At 42.1% G+C, this 26,615-nt stretch overlaps 1 protein-coding gene across 2 annotated transcripts in view; it reads left to right on the forward strand.

Moving 5' to 3' along the window:
* LOC140482416 (contactin-associated protein-like 5) overlaps window positions 1–26,615 on the forward strand; it is a 1,296,746-nt gene that overhangs the window by 806,235 nt on the left and 463,896 nt on the right. Inside the window, exon 13 of one of the 2 annotated variants that reach the window (XM_072579899.1) lies at window positions 23,126–23,323. In XM_072579899.1, the coding sequence (XP_072436000.1) occupies window positions 23,126–23,323 (198 nt within the window). Of the gene's footprint in view, window positions 1–23,122; window positions 23,324–26,615 lie in introns of both variants that reach the window. The other variant, XM_072579898.1, reaches the window with a different exon arrangement.

Below are 26,615 nucleotides of genomic sequence, written 5' to 3' on the forward strand. Positions count from 1 at the left end.
CACCTCTTGCTGTGTATTCATTGTACTGTCTGACCTTCTCCTCACTGGTACTGAATGATATGTGATCAGCAAAGGACTGAGCTTGATCTAGTTGTGCTGCCACCTCCATGTATTTTAGACACAACATGATATGAAACTTTTTCCATTGCCTTTGCTTCTGTGCTCACTTCTTTGGACAAGAGTCCAGTCATCGATACATGTGCCGCTTTGCCATCTCGAGTGCTGTGCCACCACATGGAGCCCTCTTCCTGGCCTTCAATCCACCCTTGATCTCATCACTGAGCATTAATGATGTAACATCACCAGCCTTAACTTCTCTGTTCTCCTCACACACTTGAACCTTTTGAACTTGAACTTGTTGTAGTCTGTTTACTCAACTCTAACTTTGACTGTGTTATCGAGCCTGCTGACAAGGGGTGCTGCTGTTGTCACCTGGCACCTTGACCTGTACCTTGCGAAGACTTCATGCCAACTCTCGGGCACTTCTTCCTATCTCCCCCTGCACCACAACCCCATCATTGAACATCAAGCTGTTGTTTTACGTCTGTCACTGACCTCATCACCTCTGATGATCTTCCCCCCAGCCCAATTTCCCATCTCTTAGTCCTCTCACCCCACGGAACCTACTTCTACCACCTTCCCAAAATTTACAAAGAGTCAGATGCATTCTTTGAGGCCATTCCTGCCAATTAAATGATTTCTTCCTGGATTGATCATATTTTACCTCTTCTCACTTACGTTCATGATTCTTCTGATACTTTTTGTTGAATCCACAATTTCCCATTTCCTGACTCTGGTCCCCTTTTCACCATGGAGTTACAATTCCTCTGTATGTTCATTACCCACCAGGATGGGTCTGACAGTTCTCCACTTCTACCTTGGAAAGATGCCCGAACAGATTCCAACCATCACTACCTTCCCTCACTTGACTGAACTGTTCTCACTTTGATTCAGTATGTGGATGTACCTACGAGAGAAGGTGCAAAACTTGACATACTCTTGGGAAATAAGGCAGGGCTGATGACTGAGGTGTCGGTGGGGGAGCACTTTGGGGCCAGTGACCATAATTCTATTAGTTTTAAAATAGTGATGGAAAAGGATAGACCAGATCTAACAGTTGAAGTTCTAAATTGGAGGAAAGCTAATTTTGACGGTATTAGACAAGAACTTTCAAAAGCTGATTGGGTGCAGATGTTCGCAGGTGAAGGGATGGCTGGAAAATGGGAAGCCTTCAGAAACAAGGTAACAAGTGTCCAGAGACAGTGTGTTCCTGTTAGGGTGAAAGGAAAAGCTGGTAGCTGTAGGGAATGCTGGATGAGTAGAGGAATTGTGAGTTTGGTTAAGAAAAAGAAGGAAGCATATGTCAGATCTAGACAGGAGAGATTGAGTGCATCCTTAGAAGAGTATAGAAACAGTAAGAGTATACTTAAGAGGGAAGTCAGGAGGGCAAAAAGGGGATATGAGATAACTTTGGCAAATAAGGTTAAGGAGAATCCAGAGGGTTTTACAAATACATTAAGGACAAAAGGGTAACTCGGGAGAGATTAGGGCCCCTCAAAGATCAGCAAGGTGGCCTTTGTGTGGAGCTTTTATTGAGACTGATTAGTCATTTTTGTTAAGTACAGAAACCTGGTCCATGCTGTCTGTCAACTTGGATCTGCAAGTCAGGTAAATTTGGGAATTTTGTGCACATTTTCAAATCTTTGACATTAATGATGACTCCAGGCATAACTAGAATTGGTTTCCTACATGCTATCATAGTGAGGCATGATACATCATCACTGTTTCTGAGCAAGAGCTGTGAGTATGGGTCCCCAGAAATGCTGGAACAAGGAATGTTCCACACACCCCACATAGAGAAACATAACAGGGACCCACCATTGATTTGGAGAAAGTGAGATGATTTAAAGGAGTCGTTACAAAGTCATAGAGATGTACAGCACAGAAACAGACTATTTGGTCCAACTCGTCCATGCCAACCAGATATCCCAACCTAATTTAGTCTAATTTGCCAGCATTTGGCCCATATCCTTCTAAACCCTTCCTATTCATATACCCACCCAGATGCCTTTTAAAAATTGTAATTGTACCAGCCTCCCAGAGGAAGTGGAGCAGGCTGGTACAATTGCAACATTTAAAAGGCATTTGAATGGGTATATGAATAGGAAGGGCTTGGAGGAATATGGGCCGGGTGCTGGCAGGTGGGACTAGATTGGGTTGGGATATCTGGTCGGCATGGAGGGTTGGACCGAAGGGTCTGTTTCCATGCTGTACATCTCTATGACTCTATGACTCTACTTCCTCTGGCAGCTCATTCCATACATGCATGACCCTTTGTATGAATAAGTTGCCCCTTAGGTCCCTTTTAAGTCTTTGCCCTCTCACCCTAAACCTATGCCCTCTAGTTCTAGACTCCCACAACCCAGTGAAAAGACCTTGTCTATTTACATAGCTTACAGTAGCTGCTGAAAGAAAGATAAATTGGTTTTCTTTAAGCTTAGCATGGCTTTTACTGCAAACAACAGGAGGTTCCCCAAAGCTGATAGTGATCTGAAGGCTTCTCTTGTTCACAGCCCTGAGCTGTTCAGCTACCTGGGAACCAATCACATAGCTGATGGTAACTGATGACCTTTGTTATTGATAACCGGTCACTAGTTCACAGAACAATTAACTAATTGTACCATCCAAGGCTCCACCTATACACATCCACTCAGCTCCCGTTTGTCAGCAACCAAGTTGCTGGGTGAATGGTACTCACAAAATACATAGCAATTCTCCAACAACCCTCAGTTTTTAAAACAGTCCCATTCTCAGTTCAGTCCACAATTAGAAACACAGGAACAATAAAAGAAAGACACGGTCTTTATAGATGTCTTTGGTGCTCCTTACTGCTCTCATCCAGAATTGGAAGAATGCATCGATTTTACTTCCAATTTCCATCCCTCTTTCACCTAGTCCATCTCTGACTCTTCTTTCCCTTTCTGGATTTCATTGTTTTCATTTCTGGTGATCGTCTGATCACCAATATCCATCACAAACCCACTCACTCTCACAGTTGCCTCGACTGCACGTCCTCATACTCTGCTTCCTAAAAGGACTTCATTCCATTCTCCCGGTCACTCTGCCTGCATCTCTACTGATGCAATGATGCCGCTTTCCAGTGCGTTGCCTGTGACATGTCTTTGTTCCTCAACTGAGGATTTCACCCCCGCTGCATTTGACAGGTTGATAACGAGGACAGTCAGCTCCTTAAAGTTATTCGCCAGCCCTGCTAGCATCTCCAGATGAGGCTCAATGTCAAATTCTGTTGTCAGTGCTCCTGTGAAGTGCCTTCTGACAGTTTTGCAGGAATTCTATAAATGTGTTGTTCATTGATGCCGAAAAACGTAGGGGCCCCTCATGACTATTCTGATGCTACCCGAGTTGACATTGACTTCTCACCGAGATTCCTGCTGTGACAAGATAATGATTATGGCGGGGGCAACGTTATGCAAGTCAGGAATGCTACTTTTCAGCCAGATCCAAAAAGCAATAGACAAGTCATTTGTGGACTGACATTGGCCTGAAGAAAACCTTCTGCCTGTTTCATGATTTGAAAGGGAAGTCACTTTTCAGAATGCTTGAAATGTATCTCGAGTTGTTGTCAGGAAGAAAAGTAATTGAAATTTAATTACCCTGGGCAACTAAATCTGGAATTAAATCTAGAATAAAAATGTGCACGTGTAGATAAGTTCACTTGAGGTTTGTTCCTAAATGCAGCAATCTTAATTCAGCTTGAAAATATATCAATGATTGAAATCACATTCCTACTTCACAACAGTGATTCACCTTCAAAAGTGATTCATTGTTTGCGGAGTGTCATGAGGCTCTATGTATTTGCAAGTCTGCCTGTGTATTTATCAGACAGCTGTAGATGTTTGCTAATAAGGCATAATGTAAATGTGAAAATGGGGTCAAGTATGATTTTGGAGGATACCAGAATAAGACTGCCTGCTTTAGCTCCGCTAACATTCTGGGCTCTGATGCAATCATTGAGTAGGGTCATTCACTAATTTCAAATTACATTCTAATTGAGTGAAGAGGTAATATTGGTCTTATCAAAAGTGCAACATAGGCTCAAAACAGGTGGATATCCCTTTTTACACCTTGCAGCATGGATAGGTGAATAGCCAAAGACTTTACCCCAGAGTGGGGGAGACCAGAGTTAGAGGGCTTGGTTTAAGGTGAGAGAGGAATGATTTAATAGGCACCTGAGGGACAGCTTTTTCACTGATGGTGGTGCGTATATGGAGTGAGTTGCCAGAGGACATGATGGAGGCTGGTACAATTACAATGGAACTGGATGGGTATACGACTCGGAAGGGTTTTGAGGGATATGGGCCAAGTGCTGGCAAATGGGACCAGATTAGGTTAGGATATCTGGTCGGCATGAATGAGTTGGACCGAAAGGTTTCTTTCTGTGCTGTATATGTCTATGATTCTCTGTCAACGCAACTGTCAAGAAAGCACAACAATGTTTTTACTTCTCAGGAAGCTAAGGAAATTTGGCATGTCTGTAAAGACACTGTCCAATTTGTACAGATGCATCATAGAAAGCATCCTATCTGGATGTATCACAGCAAGGTTTGGTAATTGCTCTTCCCAAGACCACAAGAAGCTACAGAGAGTCATGAACACAGCCCTGTCCATCACACAAACCAGCCTCCCACCCATTGACTCCATCTATACTTTCAGCTGCTTCGGGAAAACAACCAACATAATCAAAGACTCTTCCCTCTGTGGTTATTCCCTCTTCCACACTCTTCCATCAGGCAGAAGATCTAAAAGTTTGAATGCACATCCCATTAGATTCAAGATCAGCTTCTTCCCCACTGTTATCAGACTTATGAACATATCTGTCAAATGTTGACATTGTTCTCTCTTTCTTGCATCTTCTCTCTGGCTGTAACACTGTATTCTGCATTCGGTTCTGGGACTCTGATGCATTTTGTATAGTTCAATCTGCCGATAAAGCATGCAAAACAACACCTTTCACTGTCTCCCAGTACATGTGACAATAATAAATCAAATTAAATCAAATCCGAAAGGACTATAACATAATCTTATGGATGGGCAATTATCTATTCTGAAGAAGACTCTCCAGACCTGAGACATTAACTTTGCTTTCGCTCCACACACCTGCTGAATTTTCCCAGTAATTTCTGGTTTTGTGGCAGATATCAAAGTTATTTATTTTGTGCAGCAAAGTTCATTATAATTCCTGAGAGATTCTGAATATTTCAACTTCAACATTTGATTATTAACCTCATTTGAGGCTGCATCTTACATGCCAGCATTGCTGACATACCACAGTTGAGGTAAAAACAATGACTGCAGATGCTGGAAACCAGATTCTGGATTAGTGGTGCTGGAAGAGCACAGCAGTTCAGGCAGCATCCAAATAGCTTCGAAATCGATGTTTCGGGCAAAAGCCCTTCATCAGGACAGTTGAAGACTATCAGTAGTGGAGAAACTGTTCTACCCTTCAAGAAATCTCCATAAACTTGTTCAGTATTCTCACAAATTTCATTCCTTATTCCTGTAAAGCTGCAAGTGTGCAGTTGCAAATTGATACTTTCAACTTGAATCACCACTATGTTGAAATCACACTTCCCTTTTCTTGGACTGATCTTAAAATGCAATTACCATTGCATTGGAAACATTGGAGTGGTCACTGGATTGATAAACTGGAAGCCTAGATTGATGCTGTGAGGACAGAAGCTCAAATCTCAAATCATGGCAGCTGGTGAAATCTAAATTGACTAAATAAAATATGGAATATAAAGCTGGCCTCAGTCATAGTGATCATGACAACTATCATTGGTTGTAAAGAGCCATCTGGTTCACTAATGTTGTTAAAATCTGTCATTATTACTGAGTCTGACTGATGTGCGATTCCAAACCCACAGCAATGTGGTCAACTTTAAAGTGACCTAGCAAGGGCAATTAGGGATGGGCCTTTTCAGTGATGCATCCACACTCTATTATCAGTTCTGTTTCATTCCTTCTAACTCTGACAGAGTCCAGCTGCATGGACTTTGTTTTTTTTTAACTTAAACTCGCCAATAAGGACAGCCGTGACTATTTGAATCTTTATCAACATGTAATATGCTGCGCTGGAACATGACATGTAATTAGCTGGAGACATACGTTAGGAGAGTAGTTTGCACTTTTCCTTGCTAATTGATGTCAGTGGGAATAATGAGTGATGGCCACAGGTTCTATAACAAGAGTCTTTTTCTTTGACATAATGTAGATATGACAAGCTGCATCAGATATCCGACTTTGCTTCCTATCTTCAAAAAAATATGACATATCAAAACATCCACTGCAGCTTGGAGGCAACAATACAAAACAAGTGTGATTTAGATTCTGAGCACTACTTTAAACATGCATACAGATGACTGGCAGTAACCACCTCACTGGCAAGAGAGAACAGTTGCAAACTGCTGTACGTTCAAATGTTGCTGATCGAGAAGCCCATGTAAAGGATTAAGATGTCTGCAGAATTCCAGCAAGGTTAAGAAGGAGCAGGTGAGATGATGAGATCAGGAAGCAAGGTGACGGCAACGAAAGATCTTAAAATTTCTGTGGATTGGGGGGGAAAAAAGAGAGCGAAATCATTACTGAATTTTATGAAAGAATGAGTTCAAACACATGACACCAGATTTGATCTGACCTTCAGCAAAGCAAAGACATGGAAGGAGGAAAAGTTGGAAAGCAGTTTACATGGAGCTTAAGAAGAGAGGGTCGGGTGAGGATTAATTTTAAGTTCTATAGAAAACGTCAAGAAGGATGAGAAAGATTGTGTCAGATAATGCTTCTTTGGATGTCTTACTACATTAAAAGCACTATGTAAAGGCACGTTGCTGTAAGATATATGACATGAATTTTGGAGTCACCGGTGGTGCTTGCTGCTGGTACAGCTATAGTCATAGAGATGTACAGTACGGAAACAGTCCCTTCAGTTCAAGTCATCCATGCTGACCAGGTATCCTAAACGAACCTAGTCTCATTTGCCAGCATTTGTCCCATATCCCTCTAAACCCTTCCTACAGATGTATCCATCCAGATGCCTTTTTGCATATGAAAACAAAACAAAACATCTACCACTTCCTCTGGCAGCTCATCCCATACACGCACCATCCTTGTCAAGTGAATATCAATATCAACCCTCTAGGATCCTGGAAGTAAGACTTTGCCTGATCTTGATGGAGAATTCCCTCCTGTTGGGGGTCACTGCAGGGTCAAAGAGCAGCAGGTGAGTTCAGGTAAAAGTGGCAGGCCATACACTCACTGCATCTCCGTGACCAAGATAGAAAACTGCAGGAGTAAAAAGATATCCAAAAAATACATTAGGTTGAAACTTAGGGTTTTTGTTTTGGCTAAGTCCAGTTTACGGTAATTTTTTTGGAGGGATTCCCACCATGACGTCTAACATATGCTCTCACCCTATCTTATCATTCTCACCTCATTAATTACCGACCACACCCGTATGGCATCTCTCCTCTTCGATTTCCATGCCATCTTACCACATCCCTTCCCAGAACAACGCGCTGCTCGGTGGATATGCACCAAAATACTTGTGCCTGTGCCATCTTTAAAAGGCCATTGTGCACCCAGCTGAGCACCGTCAGTCCAGAGATGCCCCTGATATTTTTTCCCAGCCATGGCACACAGCAGGAAGAAAGCACCCCGCTTTGAGAGTAGGGTCCTGGAGTCATTGCTGCACATGGGACTTCCTCCTCCCACAGTTGGACCAAACACACAGACCATGCCAGCCTACTCTGAAGTTGCCACCTAGGGAAAAGTATTCTTACTCATCTGGAGGAATGCTCTATGAAGATGACCTTCTCCACTTCACTTGTTTAAGTGCTGCCATCTTCTCTCTGATGTCTCACACTCAGAGAGTCAAACAACTCTTAACCTCCTACATTCCTGTGAAAAAGGTGCCAGCTTACCCACCTCTCTTTATAAATTTTACCCTCCATTCCCAGCAACCTCCTGGTAAATCTCTTCTGAACCCTCTCAAGCTTGAGAATATCCTTCTTATAACAGGGCAACCAGAATTTGACACAGTAATCCAGAAAAGGCCTCACCAATGTCCTGTACATCCTCAACATAATGTCCTGGCTCCTACATTCAAAGGGGCAAAAGTGAGGACTGCAGATGCTGGAAACCAGAGTTTAGATCAGAGTGGTGCTGGAAAAGCACAGCAGGTCAGGCAGCATCCGAGGAGCAGGAAAATCGACGTTTTTGGGCAAACGCCCTTCATCAGGAAACTGGTTCCTGATGAAGGGCTTTTTCCCGAAACGTCGATTTTCCTGCTCCTCGGATGCTGCCTGACCTGCTGTGCTTTTCCAGCACCACTCTGATCTAAACTCCTACATGCAAAGGTCTGACCGATGAAGGCAAGCATGCTAAATGTGTTCATTATCTGTATCTGATGCAAACATCTATCTCTGCTACTGAACCCATTTCCCACCGAGGTTCAGGCACTATCACTGTTGCCTGCACCAAGGGGAGTGGTATGCTGCCCGTTATCTCATTTCTCACTCCTTATGAGGTGAGTATTCTGACTTTGACTGTCACAAGTAGGCACTGGACTGGTATTGGAGACTGCTCTTGATTTGTTATGTCAAGGACTCTGAGTGAAAGCTATTCCCTTTGACTTGACTGAGATTTGCTGAAAACCATGGAAACTTTCCTGGATTGTAGTCTTTGCTGAATGGAAAGGCAAGACAACAACCCGGTATCTCTGATTAACAGGGCAAAAGGCAGAAACCATCACAGTAAGTCAATGCAAGGCAGGGACACTGTGAGCATCCAGGTAGATTCAGAGTCAGCGAGCATCATGACAGTGAACAAAGAGCTCGGTGATGCAGTCTGGGCCAATCATTGAATACGTCATACAGCATGGAAACAAACTCTTCAGTCCAACCAAACAAAACTAGACCCATCTGCCTGCGCTTGGTCCAAACTCTTCCTGTTCACATACTCCTCCAAATCTCTATTAAATGTTCTAACTGAACATGCAACCCCCACTTTCTCTGGCAGTTCATTCCATATATAATCAATCTCTGTGTAAAAAAGGTGTTCCTTATGTCCTTTTTAAATCTTTCTCCTCTCATCTTAAAAATATGGCCCCTAGTTTTAAACTCCCCCACCCGAGGGAAAAGACCCTTGTCATTCACCTTATCTATGCCTCTCTTGATGTTATAAACCTCTATAAGTTCATCCCTCAACTTCCGAAGCTCCAGTGGAAAAAGTCCCAGTCCTTCCAGTGTATTTTTGTGTCTCAAACCCTCCATTCCTGGCAACATCCTGATAACTGTTTCTATGAGCTGAGTGTGTGTACTAGAGCATGCATTGTCCTGCCAAAGCATTACAATGATAGCTGCTGGTGCAGCCAGTGAGAGATCACATTAAACCTCAGACAGAAAACCTTGACAGACATTTAACCAAGTAAAGGTCCTATTCAGCCCAAAGTGGACAATTAATCCAAATTCAGGTTGGTTTCACACTCTGGATTGTGACACTCAACAGGTATATCAAAATGCAGCCAATAACCTCTTTAATTTTTAATTTACAAATAATTGGAATATTAAGCTAATCAAATAACTGTTGAGAGTTGTGGGTGATGGAGTGGATTGTACTGAATGATGGGGCGATGACTGAAACTAGATTGGAGACTAATTTCCAGCCATTGGTTGAACCACAGGAAATCATTGGTTTGGGACAAATCAAATCCACAAGGATGCCTGGGTGTTTAAAATTCCCACTGAGCAAACTATCAATTTCATGCAGTATGGAATACACTGCAGATCCTGAAATGGCCATGTCACTGAGAGCATTTAAGACAGAAGTAGATAAGTAAGGGGATCACAGGTTATGAGGAGAAAATAGCAAAATGGGGTTGAGAAGCATATCAGACAAGGTCGAATGGTGGAGCTGACTCAATGGGTCGAATGGCCTCATTCTACTCCTGTATCTCAGAGTCTTATGGGTTGGGCCAGACTTGATGCAAAAAAGCCCAGATTTTTAATCAGCTTCTAATGAGGCGAGCATGAATGAGAGGAGTCAATGAAAGGGTTAATTGACTGGATATCATATTTAAATTTCTTCCCTTGAAATTATTTTGTCAACTGCTACATTCCCCCTTTTATTGTCTTTGACACTTTTAAAAAATTCCTTCAGTGGGAGTGTGTGTCACTGGTTGGGCCAGCAATTGCATAGACCAAGTCACCCATCAGAAGGTGGAAGTATCTGCCTTCTTAAACCACTGCAGCTTTTAGGGGGTGTGTGCACCCACAGAGCTGCTAAGGCTGGAGTTCTAAGACTTGGCCTAGCACACTGAAGGAACGGCTAAATATTTCCAAGTCGGGATGGTGAGTGGCATAGTATAATTGCAACATCTAAAAGGCATTTGGATGGGTATATGAATAGGAAGGGTTTGGAGGAATATGGGCCGGGTGCTGGCAGGTGGGACTAGATTGGATTGGGTTGGGATGTCTGGTCGGCGTGGACGGGTTGGACCGAAGGGTCTGTTTCCATGCTGTACATCTCTATGACTCTATGACTCTACAGGGTTGATCGTTGACTCTGAGGCCATGACCTGGGGTCACAGTCTCTCCTACTCATGGAAACATCTTCTTCATATTCACTCTATCCAGCCCTCTCAGTATTCTTAAGTTTCAATGAGATTCCCCCTTCAGTCTTCCAAACTCTATTGAAAACAGACCTAGAGTCCTCAACTACTCCTCAAATGACAAGTCCTTTAGCCCTGGGATTGTTGTCTGTTTAATCTAGAGTGGTAGAGGAAACCTACATCCTGGTCTACCTAGAAGAGGCTTGTGTATTGAACAGGAAGTAGTTTTTGCATGTTGATAACTATAGAGGTTTACAAAATTATGAGGGGCATGGATAGGATAAATAGGCAAAGTCTTTCCCCTGGGGTCGGGAAGTCCAGAATTAGAGAGCATAGGTTTAGGTTATAAATACGATATAAAAGAGACGTAAGGGGCAACTTTTCCATGTAGAGGGTGGTACATGCATGGAATGAGCTGCCAGAAGAAGTGGTATAATTGCAATATACCAGGTTACATTGACATAATACATATTATTGCAGGGTCCATGAGGAGCTGAATACTAGGTCTTGATCCTTTGAGATACTCAATCACGTCTAAATTACAAAAATGCTTAAGGCAGTTGTAGACACTAAGCCTTTCAGACAATTACACTGCCATACAACAGTGACCTGATCAATACCAACCCTCAAAAATCATCTCAAAGACAGATAATCTGATGATTGTCACATTGCTGATTATGAGGATGATTGCTGTGCAAACTGTCTGCTACATTTCCTGCAATACGTTGACAACTACACTTCAGAAGGATTATTTTATTAGTTTTGAGAGCATCCTGAGGAAGTCAAAGGTCCTACACAAATGTAAACTTTGCTGTCTTTTGCAGCAAAAGACTGAGATGCTCACTTGAATGTCACTACATCTCTCCACCAGCGGTACTCAGTAACAACAGCATGTAACATCTCCAAGATGCACTGCAGGATTTCACCAAAGTTCCTTCGTCCCTCCAAGTTCATGACCACTTCCATGTAGAAGGATAAGGACAGCAGATACATGGAACATCAGCAACTGCAAGTTCCCCTCCATGCCACTCACCATCCCAACTTGGAAATATTTAGCTGTTCCTTCAGTGCGCTAGGCCAAGTCTTAGAACTCCAGGCTTAGCAGCTCTGTGGGTGCACACACCCCCTAAAAGCTGCAGTGGTTTAAGAAGGCAGATCACTACCACCTTCTGATGGGTAACTTGGTCTGTGTAGTGGTATGTTGCAATTATACCACTTCCTCTGGCAGCTCATTCCATGCACGTATCACCCTCTGCATGGAAAAGTTGCTCCTTACGTCTCTTTTATATCCTATTTATACCCTAAACCTATGCTCTTTAATTCTGGACTCCCCGACCCCAGGGGAAAGACTTTGCCTATTTATCCTATCCATGCCTCTCATAATTTTGTAAACCACTATACGGTCACCCCTCAGCTTCCGACACTCCAGGCAAAACAGTCCCAGCCTGTTCAGCCTCTCCTTATAGCCGAAATCCTCCAACCCTGGCAACATCCTTCTAAGTCTTTTCTGAACCCTTTCAATTTTCACTACATCTATCTGAGAGGAAGGAGACCAGCATTGAGAAGGAATATCTTCAGCCATTAGATGGTTCATCTCTGGAACTCATTACCACAGATATCAGTGGAGGCCAAGTCTTTCAGTGTGTAAAAGACAGAATTGGTTAGGTTCTTGATTGGTAAGGGGGGCAAGGGATATGGGAAGCATGCAGGAGAATGGAGCTGAGAAACATATCAGCCATGGTCAAATTTTGGAGCAGATACAAAGGGCCAAATGGCCTAATTCTGTTCCTATGTGTTACGATCTCATGGACAGGGCCACACTTAATGTGACACAAAGAAGCCATGATTTTAAATCAGCTTCTAATGAGCCAAGCACAGTCGGGTGGTGCTAGGCATGAAGAGAACATTGAGAGCAAACCTGCCTCATGCTTAAGTGTAGACTCAATTTGACTGCACATACAATAGTCACTAGGGTGGACATTTCCTCCATCCTCCCCATCCTCACAACAGGACCCAAGCTGGCACCTTTCCTAACCTGGTGACCTCTAACTGCTGGACCCACCCTGACACTCGTTCATCTGCCTGCTCTATCCCCACCACCTGACCCAACCCGATCCAGCACATTACACTCTGCTAGACCCAACCGGACCTCAACCCCCTCTCTCCCACCCGGGACATGCTTCCGCACTCCCATCCATTATATTCAACCTCCCCCACCTCCCCCACCCACCTGACATCTACCAAAACATCACCCCTATCCGGGTTCAATCGTTCCAACCCTCACTAAATACTGAATCACTTACCTTGCCACTTTGCATTCTACCCACCTGGCACCCCATCAGCTTACCACTGGGCATCAGTCCCACAATCCATCCTCCTCCCTTACCCAGCTCGCGCCCTAACTTTCCTGAACCATGTCACCACACTTACCTTTTGTATTTATGGTTTAACAGCAGCTGTGTTAAGTGCGATTTGGGCTCTAAATGTTATGTACAGTGGACAGTGGTGACAGCTGACCACTTTCAGTAGACAGTTCTAAGAATAGAGAACATTCATAGAACATAGTAGGAATGGCCCCTTCAGCTCATAATGTTATGCCGAAGATGACACCAAATTAAAATAATCCCTTCGACTGCTCTTGGTCCATATCCTTCCATTCCTTGCATCTTCATGTGCTTGTATAAAGTCCCTTAAATGCCCCTGTCGTATCTGCCTCCAACACCAACCCTGGCAGCACGTTCCAGGTTCCTAACCCTCTCTGTGTGAAAGACATTTATATCATATTTGATACAGCCTTTAACAGAAAGCCCACTCTGAAATGCGGAGCTACCTACTTTCAGAAAATAAAAGGGCCAGAGAGATAATCTGTGAGAGATTACCATTCAGTGGAAAATCTGGCCTGTTATTCCGACTGTGTGAAGTATTTTATTTCAGTCAGTTGAATAGACAAAAGATACAAAATCAAATAAACTAAATTTGTAAGAGTCAGTTATACGTACTTACAGATAGGTCTCAGGGCATGTTGCCGTGGAATGTAAACTGATGTGTTTTAAGGTCATCATTGTACCAGTTGTAATTCTGAAGTATGAAAAATATTCCTTATTACAGTTTTAGTAATGAATCTCATGAATATTAAGCCATTGGCAAAATGATTGGTGAAAATAATTTGTAGTCGTATATTGTATCAATTATCTGGCTTTAAATGTTAATGCAATTCAATGTGTGTTGAAATTATTTTTATCAAAAGGAAATTAGCAAGAGATATTTTTTCATACAAGTAATCTTAGGGAAAATATAATGACAGAGCAAAGGTTTTTTGCACACCATAGTTTTCTTAGAGTTTTCTTCGAGCCATACAGTACAGAAACAGACCCTTTGGTCTAACCAGTCTGTGCTGAACATAATCCCAAACTAAACTAGTCCCATCTGCCTGTTTCTGGCCCATATCCCTTCGAACATTTCTTATTCATGTACGGATCTAAATGTCTTTTAAACATTGTAACTGTACCTGCATCCACCATTTTCTCTGGAAGTTCTTTCCACATGTAAACCAGTCTTTGTGTAAATAAATCAACCCTTATGTCTTTTTTAAACTCTCTTCTCTAAGCTTAAAAATATGCCCTCAAGTCTTGAAATGCCCAACTCTAGGGAAAAGACACCTACCATTCACCTTATCTTTCCCACTCATAATTTTAAAAGCTTCTATAAGGTTACCTCTCAACCTCCTATGCTCATTTTAAAAAGGTCCCAGCCTGTCCAGCCAATTGTTATAACTCAAACCCTCTAGTCCCAGCAACATCCTGGTAAACCTCTTCTGAACCTTCTCCAGTTTAATCATATCTTTCCTGTAACAGGGCAACCAGAACTACACATAGTACTCTAAAAGAGGCCTCCCAACATCCTGTACAACCATAATGTCCCAACTCCTGTACTTAATGGAAAATCTATTTATGGTACAAACAGGAATTAATATCTTTACATGCACATGTGTATTGATACAAACAGAATTGCTTTTTAGCTTGCAAGTGTACTTCAAAATCAAGGCTGCTAACATTGCCCGGTTGTCACAAAATGAGAAATAAGACAGATATGATTGAGTTTTGTTATGTTCAAAGTTGGACTCATTGCAGTGCAGGAACCTTTATAAATCTTTTACCCTCCAAGTTGAGTAGAAAATACAGGATTCTTCCAGGATTCAACAGGATAGATGCAGCAAGGATGAAACCCCTTGGCTTGGGTGGGATAGAGGGAGAGGAATCACTTAGTTAGGCACTTGAGTCAGTTTTACACAGATCAAGAAAGGCCAGCAGATATCCTCCTGTCAAAGAGGATAAGTATGTGCTCAATTATATTTTGCACCTCAAATTAATTCATTCCAGGTGCCCAGAGATTAAAACTAAGCATTGCAGATTTAACCAAGGCTTCAAACATCTTACGGTTTGAGTTCAGTGTCATTGGGAGGGGCACTTCCCACCAATGAAAAGTACAGGTGTTGGGAAATTATGGGTGTACAGGGTGTTGGTAAGACCTCTTCTGGAGTAGTGTGCAATTCTGGTTGCCCTGTTAAAGAGGGATATGATTAAATTAGAGATGGTTCAGAAGAAATTTACCAGGTTGTTGTTGGGACTGGAGGGTTTGAGTTATAAAAATGGGCCAGATAAGCTGAGGCTTTTTTCACTGAGCATACGAGGTTGAGGAATGACCTTATCGAAGTTTACAAAAACATGGCAGGCATGGATAAGATGAATGCCAAGGATATTTTCCCTGGGGTGAGAGGTTTCAAACCTAGGGGACATATTTTTAAGATGAGACGAGAAAGATTCAAAAAGGACAAGAGGGGCAACCTTTATACACAGAGAGTGGTCCATGTGTGGAATGAACTGCCAGAGAAAATGGGGGATGCAGGTATAGTTACAACATTCAAAAGACATTTGGATAAATCATGAAAGTTTTTGAGGGATATGGGCCAAATGCAGGCAAGTGGGACTAGGTTAGTTTAGAAACATGGTCAGCATGGACTAGTTGGACCAAAGAGTCTGTTTCCATGTTGTAGACTCTGACTCTAAGTGGAAATAATTAAGCGAGTTTGGCCTGGCAAGATATTTATATTACCTCTCCAGTTAACTTCTGTTTAAGACATTCCATGCATGATCTTCTCTTCCTGCAATCAATTAAGGCCCTTAAATGGTCAATAAATGGCTACTAAATGGCTTAACTCACCATCTGATTACCTAGCTTCCAAATGGGTTAGAACAATGTCTTGTCTCTCAAAGGGGAAAAACAGAACAACCCCCCCCCCCCCCCCCCAGCAGTTCAATGGGCCTCCATTGTATGCAATCTTGGGGCAAGGGAGGTGTGGATGTAGGGCCTCGCCATTCCTTGCCCGTAACCCTCCTAAGCCCTTCTCTCTCTGTGACTCCAACCTTGCAACAAGAATATAAAAATCTTGCTGTAACTGGATCTCCCAAGGACTCAGCCTCGACTGGCAGTCTTTAGCATCTAGTAGCCTCTTCTTGTTCAGCAAGACTATCAGCCAATTAGCCTGTGATCACATGAGTTGTCTTGGCTGATGAGGTGAAGGGTTAGTGTTCACCAAACAGGGCCATGTCAATACTTAGTCGGGAAAAGGGGAATATTCTGCCACTTGTTTTTTTTTGCAAGCCCCTCCCATTAGCTTGAACAGTCATTATTTTCATTCTTTCCTATTCCCTCCATGTGACAATCCATTTTATTCTACATTCCATAATATGATTTCACATTTCAATCAGATTGTTCTATATTAATGACTATTGCTTTAACACTTCAAACTTCCTAACTTTATCTGCTTATTGAAAATTTCACTCTTGAATCCACAAAGTGAAAGTTCTAATTATAAATCTGTGTTATTATATACCGATCATTGGTTCCTAAAGGGGATGGTGCATTTATCGATCTTTCTCATGCAGAACTCATACATTAAAGTTCACCAGAGTATATGAAGCATTAAATTTGTTAATGAGGTTGACTGAAGGAATTAGGCTGACCATTGTTTTACAGTCAGTCTTCATTCAACAGTTCAATGCTCACAGTATTTAAATACTTTCGGAAAAATTCCTTGTTTAATAACAGGGTTAGTAATTCAGAGATCCAGATTAATGGTCTGGGGACATGAGTTCAAATTCCACTGAGGCTGATGGTGAAATTTACTGTAATAAATCTGGAATGAAACACTAATCTAATGACTTATTAAGGTTGATAAGTCCCCGCGGCCTGATGGTCTACATTCCAGGGTACTAAAGGAGGTGGCTCGAGAAATCGTGGATGCGTTGGTGATTATTTTCCAGAGTTTGATAGATTCGGGATCAGTTCCTGTGGATTGGAGGGCGGCTAATGTTGTACCACTTTTTAAGAAAGGAACGAGAGAGAAAGCAGGAAATTATAGACCAGTTAGTCTGACCTCAGTGGTGGGAAAGATGCTGGAGTCTATTATAAAGGATGAAATTACGACACATCTGGATAGTAGTAACAGGATAGGTCAGAATCAGCATGGATTTATGAAGGGGAAATCATGCTTGACTAATCTTCTGGAATTTTTTGAGTATATAACTCTGAAGATGGATGAGGGAGATCCAGTAGATGCAGTGTACCTGGACTTTCAGAAAGCTTTTGATAAAGTCCCACATAGGAGGTTAGTGAGCAAAATTAGGGCGCATGGTATTGGGGGCAAAGTACTAACTTGGATTGAAAGTTGGTTGCCTGATAGGAAACACAGAGTAGTGATAAACGGCTCCATTTCGGAATGGCAGGCAGTGACCAGTGGAGTACTGCAGGGATCAGTACTGGGACCGCAGCTTTTCATAATATATGTTAATGATATAGAAGATGGTATTAGCAATAACATTAGCAAATTTGCTGATGATACTAAGCTGGGTGGCAGGGTGAAATGTGATGAGGATATTAGGAGATTACAGGGTGACCTGGACAGGTTAGGTGAGTGGTCAGATGCATGGCAAATGCAGTTTAATGTGGATAAATGTATGGTTATCCACTTTGGTGGCAAGAACAGGAAGGCAGATTACTACCTAAATGGAATCAATTTAGGTAAAGGGGCAGTACAGAGAGATCTGGGGGCTCTTGTACACCAGTCAATGAAGGTAAGCATGCAGGTACAGCAGGGAGTGAAGAAGGCTAATAGCATGCTGGCCTTCATAACAAGAGGGATTGAGTATAGAAGCAAAGAGGTTCTTCTGCAGCTTTACAGGGCCCTGGTGAGACCACACCTGGAGTACTGTGTGCAGTTCTGATCTCCAAATTTGAGGAAAGACATTTTGGCTATTGAGGGAGTGCAGCGTTGGTTCACGAGGTCAATTCCTGGAATGGCGGGACTACCTTACACTGAAAGACTGGAGCGACTGGGCTTGTATATACCCTTGAGTTTAGAAGACTGAGAGGGCATCTGATTGAGACATATAAGATTATTAAAGAATTGGACACTCTGGAGGCAGGAAACATGTTTCCGCTGATGGGTGAGTCCCAAACCAGAGGACACAGCTTAAAAATATAGGGTAGACCATTTAGGACAGAGATGAGGAGAAACTTTTTCACCCAGAGAGTGGTGGCTGTGTGGAATGCTCTGCCCCAGAGGGCAGTGGAGGCCCAGTCTCTGGAATCATTTAAGAAAGAGTTGAATAGAGCTCTCAAGGATAGTGGAATCAAGGGTTATGGAGATCAGGCAGGAACAGGATACTGATTAAGGATGATCAGCCATGATCATATTGAATGGTGGTGCAGGCTCGAAGGGCAGAATGGCCTACTCCTGCACCTATTTATTGTCTATTGTTTATTGTCAACTATAAAACCAGTGTTTATTGCCACAAAACCTCTTTGATTCACGAATGTCCTTAAGGAAAAGAAAATCTTTCATCTTCACTGGATCTGACACCAGAACCTCAGCAGTCATAGAATCCCTACAGTGTGCAAGCAGGCCATTCGGTCCATCAAGTACCCACCACCCCTTCTGAAGAGCATCCCATCCAGACCCATTCCCCTATCTTGTCCCTAAACCCAGCATTGCCCATCCCTAATCCACCTAACCTGCACATCCCTGGATGCTACAGGCAATTCAGCATGGCCAATCCACCTAACCTTCACAATTTTGGATTATGGGGGGAAACCAGAGCACTTGGAGGAAACCCAAACAGACACGGAGAGAATGTACAAACTCCACAAGGACAGTTGGCCGAAGTTGGAATCGAACCCGGGTCCCTTGCACTGTGAGGCAGCAGAGCTACCATGCTGCCAATATTGCCCTCACCAGTCACTACAATATCTGATGAAAGAAATTAATCTGAACACTGCCAAGGCACCGGAAAGAACAACAGTACATACAGTCCTGTCACCCATGCAAAGTCCTTCACACAGATATCTGGGAGACAAAATTCAGAGAGCTATCCCACAGACCCTTCAAGCCTGACATAGTTGTCCTTGTGATATCAAACCTCGCAATGTGTCAAACATCACTATGACAACCCTTGCATTTGTCCTGCCCATCAGGGGTGGAAGCACAGTGAGGAGGGGGTTTCCCTGGGATTTCTGGACCTCAGTAAGTCTCATGGCTTCAGGTCAAACATGGTAAGGATTCTTCCTGTGGATTACCATGTTCCTCACCCCACCTCAACTGTTAAATCTCTTCTCTGCCGGTGTAAGTTTGACCCACTTATATTTTCAGATCAGGATGTGTTGCAGCACAAAAAGGAACTCACTCAGCTGACCACGTTCAATCTTTACAAAAGTCCCACGCTAGCACCAGTCTTTCCCCAAAGCTCTGCGAACTTTTTGTCTTGATTAATATTTCTAATTTCCTTTCCAAAATTCCAATTCAATCTGTTCCCAGCATGCCTTTTCCCCTGCAAAAAACACATTCACTTCCTGAGGTTTCCTGTTGAGGAAAAGCCTCAGAGATGCATCACACCCTCCCTTTGGCATTCATTATTAAATAATGGTTTCCATTGTCTGCTAGATGCTGCCATGTGGTGTGGATTATCAGAAAGAACATAGTCTTGCTTGTCCTTAATTTGCTATCGTGGAAACATTGACTTCTCCACCTCCTGATGCTGCCTGGCTTGCTGTGTTCTCCCAGCCGCCTACTTGTCTACCTTGGATCCCAGCATCTGCAGTTTGTTTAGTCTCAAATCATGGATCTTAAGGGTAGATTCATAGACCCAGCATTCCGTGGTCTCTTACCACTACTCTCCTTTTGTTTTTAACCAGGCTGTGAGCTGGACAGAGGAGGTGCTGTATGTTGGCACAACACAGTCATGCTGTGGAAGTGAAAAAGCAGCATGTTGCCTGTAACATTCTGCTGAGAGAAAAGCAGAAACTCACTTCGTAATTGTGAGATGATTTGAATATTAGCAAATTTGTCACAAACATCGGGGACAATTTTCCTTTTTGCCCTACCCCAAGATTTGTGGAAATATATTTATACCTGAAACATACTGAAAGAGGACTAATTTTATTTTGGATATTGCCAGCACATATACACATTTAAGGAATAAAAGTGCATTCAGCATGCACATTTCTTAACAACATAAGAATTAGGACGATGTGAAAAATTTGTATCTGAACCTTGCTGAGACGGCAAACTAATTGACCTTCAGTTTTAGACAGTTTATTGGGGGAGTTTTTGCTACTACTGTTGGGGAGGTTTTAAACTAATGTGGCAGGGAACTGGAAACCAGAAGAGAAAACAAGTAGGCAGCGAGGTGGAGACTGGAGACTGTAAGAATCATGAAGATAACATTAATAAAGGGAAGAGTAGACAATAAATAGTCATTCCTGTTGTGGATAAATACCTCGACCAAGTTTTTCATTAACTGTGCTTGAAAATCAGGTAACTTGGGGAATTTTATTCACTTATTTTAAAATCTATAACTTTTGTGATGATTTCAGGAATAATAGGCCATGATTTCCAGCATGTTTTCCCCAATCGATTGAGAGAAGCTACTTCCTCTGGTGAGGTGGGACCTGGGATGGGGAGTTAACAAGGGTGCATTACTTCAAATATTAGAACTGGATCATTTCGAAGTGATGTAAGGAAACATTGCTCACTGGTGCCCAGTTTGGGTTCTGCCAGAGCTACCAGGCTCCTGACCTCATTGCAATCTTGCTTCATACATGAACAGTCGAGCTGAATTCTGGAGGTGAGGAGAGACTGCCAGCACCTGACATCAAGGCCACACATGACTGAGTGTGACATCAAGCCTGAGCAAAACTGGAATTAATTGGTATTGGGGAAAACTGCTGACACATAGGAAGATGTTTTGGGTAGCTGGAGGTTAGTCAATCCAACTTCAGCGCTTCTCTGCAGGAGTTCCTCAGGTTAGTCTCCTCGGCTGAACCTTCTTCAGTTCCTTCATTAATGATATCAATCACCTTCCCTCCATCGTAAGGTCAGAAGTGGGGATGTTTGCCGATGATTGTACAATGTTCAGCATCATTTGCAACTCCTGAGATACTGAAGCAGTCCATGTGCAAATGCAACAAGGTCTGGACAATATGCAGGTTTAGGCTGTCAAGTGGCAAATAATATTCGCGCCACACAGATGCCATCTCCAATAAAAGGCAATCTGACCACTTCTATTCAATGCTGCTACCATCATGGAATCCCTCAATATCAATATCCTGGGGGGGTTATCATTGACAAGAAACTCAACTGGACTCACCACATAAACACAGTGGCTACAAGAGCACGTCAGAAGCTCTGAGTACTGTACCAAGTAACTTACTTCCTGATTCCCCAAAGTCTGCCCAACAGTTACAAGTCAGGAATATGATGGAACACTCCCTACTTGCTCAATAGAGTACTCTTCCAAGGATGCCTACCTTGAAGAAGTTCTCCTCCTCCCCTGACAAGGATCCTCTCCAACCTATCACTTTCAACCCCACCTTCATCTACCTATCCCATTCCCAATAAACTCCCCCCTAGCCACACCCCTCTCTCATTTATCTCTCAGCCCCACCCTTGGCCCACAAGCCTCATTCCTGATGAAGGGCTTCTGCCTGAACTGTCGATTCTCCTGCCCCTCGGATGCTGCCTGACTGGCTGTGCTTTTCCAGCACCACACTGTTCGACAGAGTACAACTCTGCTCCAGTAGCTTGAAGCCATTCATGTCAAAGCAACCAACTTGACTGGCACCACATCCATAAACATGCACTCCCTCCACCACCAACAGCCAGTAGCAGCAGTTTGTAATAATTACAAAAAGTACTGTAGAAATTCACCAAAGATCGCTATCAACACCTTCCAAAACCACAAGCACTTCCAGCAGATATTTGGGAACACCAGGACCTGCAAGGTCCCCTCCAATCCACTTACCATCCGGATTGGAAATATATTGCAGTTCCTTCAGTGTCAATGGGACAAAGTCATGGAATTCCCTCCCTAACTTCATTGTGGGTCTACTTACAGAGTGTAGACTGCAGTGGTTCAGGAAGGCAGCTCACCGCCACCTTCTTGAGGGCCAATGGGGTTCAGTAATAAATGCTGGCCAGCCAGCGACACCATGTCCTGTGAGTGAATAAAAAAACATTCTTCAAAGGAAAGGTAGTGGAATTTTGAAACTCTTGTCCTAAAAGAACAATTGAGACTGTCGATTATTTGTGAATTTCAAGACGAGGAATGATCGATTGTTTTTAGTCAAGGGCATCATGTGTTATAGGACAAAACCAAATAACTGGGGCTATGATACAGATCAGTCATGATCTAATGATATGGTAGATCAAATGCCCGAGGCTGAATGGATAGTTTCTCTGTTCTTTTTAGAAACCTAGTTAACTCTTTTTGTCCTCTTTCTTTCTTTATAATTTAGGGCATAAAACTACAATTGCTTTGAATGGAGACCAATTAATCATGTCACAAAGAACATTTATCTCTTACATCTCCATTTATTCAATAATTCTTCAGTGACCATCTCGGATGAATAGCACCACTCTGTCCAAGCTGAAAGGGAAAATTGCATTGGATCTTTTTTGTAAAACTGAACACAGAAATAATTCTTCACATGTTGAAAAGATGAATTCAGAGTGAAAGAGATAAATTCCTAAGAATAAATTCAAATCCCCAAATAACTGTTCATCTCAATTTTCACACCACTATACTTGTGCACTCTGTTTATTGAAAATTGGTGAGCTCATCCGAGAATCTAGGACTCCAGTACTACACAAGAAAAACATTTTTGTCTGCAAGCATGGTAATTATTTATTAAATGAGTTTATTGACACCGGTCTTTGAATATATTATGGTATGGAAGAGATGGAGGGAGCTTCCTGTGTCAAAGCCCTAAACGCAGCTTCAATGAGCTCTTGAAGCTATTGTCTATATAGTTTTTGATTAGGGAGGTTAATGCTGTTGCTTTGTGTTTTGTTTAGATGTCATTTTTTACTCTTTTTAACAGAAGACAAGACATGGACAGTGACGCAGCACAACAACACAGAGCTAACCAAGGTCCAAGCCTCCAATTCTGGCAAGCCTCATCTCGTGCATTTGAGTTACACAGCTAACTCGGAACAATTACAAGCCATGATTAACAACATGGACTACTGCGAGCAGGAAGTGTCTTACCATTGCAGAAAGTCACGCCTTTTAAACACACCTGGTAAGTGCGAGGTCGACATTGTGTGGAATTACTTGCCACTGAAATGGAATTTATGGAGTTGAATTCATGATGATGGTTTGCTCAAGATCATTTGTTTTCATGTGGTTTTCATATAATGATTCTGTATATATAAAATACAGATAATCTGTTGTAAACTGAATAGGCGATCAGAGGAGTGACATAGATGTAATATTGAAAGGATACAGAACTGGATTCTACTCGGTTTTATTTGGACTTAAGTACAAAGCTGTGATCATGTAATGCTTGAGGCTTGTATCCTTTGGAATATAAAAGACTATGGGATAAGTTGATTGAGATATTCAGGATTTTACAAACTATTGATAAGATTAGTGGCATTTCTGCTCATGGGAGAGTCTGGAGGAAACAGGTTTAAATGCTTTTCAGAAATGAGGTCAAAGAACACTGCCTTGTATAATGGTTGGTAGAATTGAGGAAACCAACTCAACAAAAACAATAGATGCTATCACAATGAACAATTACATCTGCCTTTGAAGGTTAAGGAGGTTGTGTCTCCCTCTCCACTCCCTGGTAGTTTGTAAACTAAGCCTATGCATGGATTTTCAACTGATTTTGGTACACAGTCAGGATAGAGCCCAAGGAAGAAATGTTTTGTTTGTGAAGGTGTATATTCAGATTCATATATGGGAATTGCTTAACAATTCTGTGAAAATTGTGTTGACGGTTGGTTATTCTGTAATGTTGTTGATTGTGTGAGAATGATGTGGATTGACTCAACTGCTGTGGTGGAATTTTTCATTATTATTATTGCTTAGCATCCCATTTTCACAAATTCCTACCTCGAATGCAGGAACAGCAAAGATTAATTTATCCCAAATTCATGAGACTTGGACTCAATATATTTATGTTCACTTTGTTCCTTGTTAACGTTTGTCCATCTATTTCTTGAATGTCAGAAGGATAAACCAGTAAAACTTGAAAATGATAAAAGCTGGTCCAACTTATCTTTTGAAATCTCAACATGGATCTCTAGTACATTAATTGCAAAAAAATTACTTTCTTAACCTTTTTTTGTCCTACTAAAACAGATGGATTGATTGATTGAATATACAGCTGGCAAATTGGTATAGGACAGTTACAATCAGATTCATGTGGAACTTGGAATGGTACTAGGGGAGGAGGAACCTGTACAAACCTGAATGTGTTGCAAATTAATGGGACTGTGACTGATATCTGTAGTGGTTGTAACGAGAACAGCCAGGTGGACTCATCGAATCTGAGTTCACTGATTGGTGCAATTAATCTGGTCCAATCAGAGAAACTGATTAGAACAGGAATGTCAGACATCCTGTTCACTCTGAGAGCTGGCTCTGAGGGAGCTGGATCAGTGAAAGGACTCCCCACGTGTAAATCAAGGATGACTTCGTGATGGGATACAAGCCTCTGTCAAGTTATTTCAATATTGTCACAGGGAAACTTGCCAAGTGATATTGGCTGAGTTGTCAGGGGTATGGGAACCTGAGGGAAAGCCCAAATTCAAAGATGGTAATGTTGGTAACAGCAAGTCATAAAAAATCTAGAAGACATGAGAAACAAAGTCAAGCATCGGGTATGCCTTGAAAATGGAATGATAATAAAAAGGTATTGGAATTCTACCTGAATGCATGTTGCATTCAACAAGGTAGACATAATAAAGATACAAATAGAAATACATGGATTGCTAATGCAGAAAGGTGGCTCCACAGTGCTAGAACAGGAAATTAAATAATCATGGATGTTTGATGTTTAGGAAGGACAGTCAAGAAAAAAAAAAGGTGAAGTTATGCCAATAATATGGATGAGATCAAATCAAAAGAATCAATGGAACTTGCATGGGTTAAACTAAGAAACAATAAGGGAAACAGAAATTGGTTGGTGTTATTTACTGGTCACAGTGGCAATTTGAGACATGATAGTGATCAAGAGAGGCACATGTAGCAAAGCACAGTTATCGTGGATGACTTCAATCTGTATATAGACTGTGTAAACCAAATGAACACTAATAAAAGTGTGGAGGATGAGTTTCGGGAGTGTGCTAGGGATTGTTCTTTTGAGCAGAATTCTAATGACCCAATTCAAAGTCTTGCTCCTTTGTTTCTGCCAGCACGTATTAATATTGTTACTCAAAACTACATAGGACTGTCATGTTTAATTTTTAACTTTGTTTCTTTGCATTTCTACTTTGTACCTAAGATTTTGAACCTAGATATGTGTATCTAAGATGGCGCTGGGAATAGTGACATTGCGCACTTTTCATTGTACTCATGTACCACAGTACTTGAGTACACATGACAATATATTGAATTCTAATTCTAATATTTACTTCTAGGATTATGTCATGAATAAGAACTATTTAATAATCTCAATGTGAAAGAACTTTGAGGGATTTTTGTCACAATATGATAACATTTTACATCATATTTGAAAGTGAGAGTATTTCATCTCAAGTAAGAGAATTAAACTTGAATAAAGGAATAAGGAGCAAACCTTGTGAGGTGGACTGGGAAAATACATTGAAAGGTATGACCAGACGTTTTAATGGATAGTTTTTCTTTAAACAAATATTACATGAGTTGTAGCAGCTGTATGTTCCTTCAAGGTGCAAAAACTCAAAAAAGGTTTCTCATTATTGACTTTCGGTGGGATGTTACTCATGCCCCCCAACACATTAACAACACAGAGGTGGAACGAGTGTAGAATGTCAAACTCCTGGGAGTGGTCATCCACAACAAGCTTTCTTGGACTCTTCATGTGGACGCACAGGTTACAAAGGCCCAACAATGTCTCTTCTTCCTCAGGCAGCTGAGGAAATTTGGCATGACGGCGAATACCCTTGTCAACTTTTATAGGTGCGCCATCGAGAGCATTCTGTCCGGATGTATCACTACCTGGTATGCCAACTGTACCATTCAAGATCGGAGAGGTTACAGAGAGTGGTGAACTCGGCCCGGACAATCACAAAGGCTGACCCCCTCTATAGAATCCATCTACTCGGCCCGCTGTCAAGGAAAGGCTGCCAGCATTCTCAAAGATCCCTCCCACCCTGGCAATATTTTTCGACAACCTCTACCATCGGGGAGAAGGTACAGAAGCCTGAACACACTCACCAGCTGGTTTCATAACAGTTTCTACCCTACTGTTGTTAGAATACTGAATGGACTCACAAACTCTTAACATTCGCCTGTATCTCTGTTTTTGGTTTTGCTGCTGTTTACCTATTATTTACTTATCTATGCTATTTAACTCTGTGATCTGCCTACATTGCTCGCAAGAG

Source organism: Chiloscyllium punctatum, chromosome 10 (genome assembly GCF_047496795.1).
Source record: "Chiloscyllium punctatum isolate Juve2018m chromosome 10, sChiPun1.3, whole genome shotgun sequence".
Taxonomy (NCBI): domain Eukaryota; kingdom Metazoa; phylum Chordata; class Chondrichthyes; order Orectolobiformes; family Hemiscylliidae; genus Chiloscyllium; species Chiloscyllium punctatum.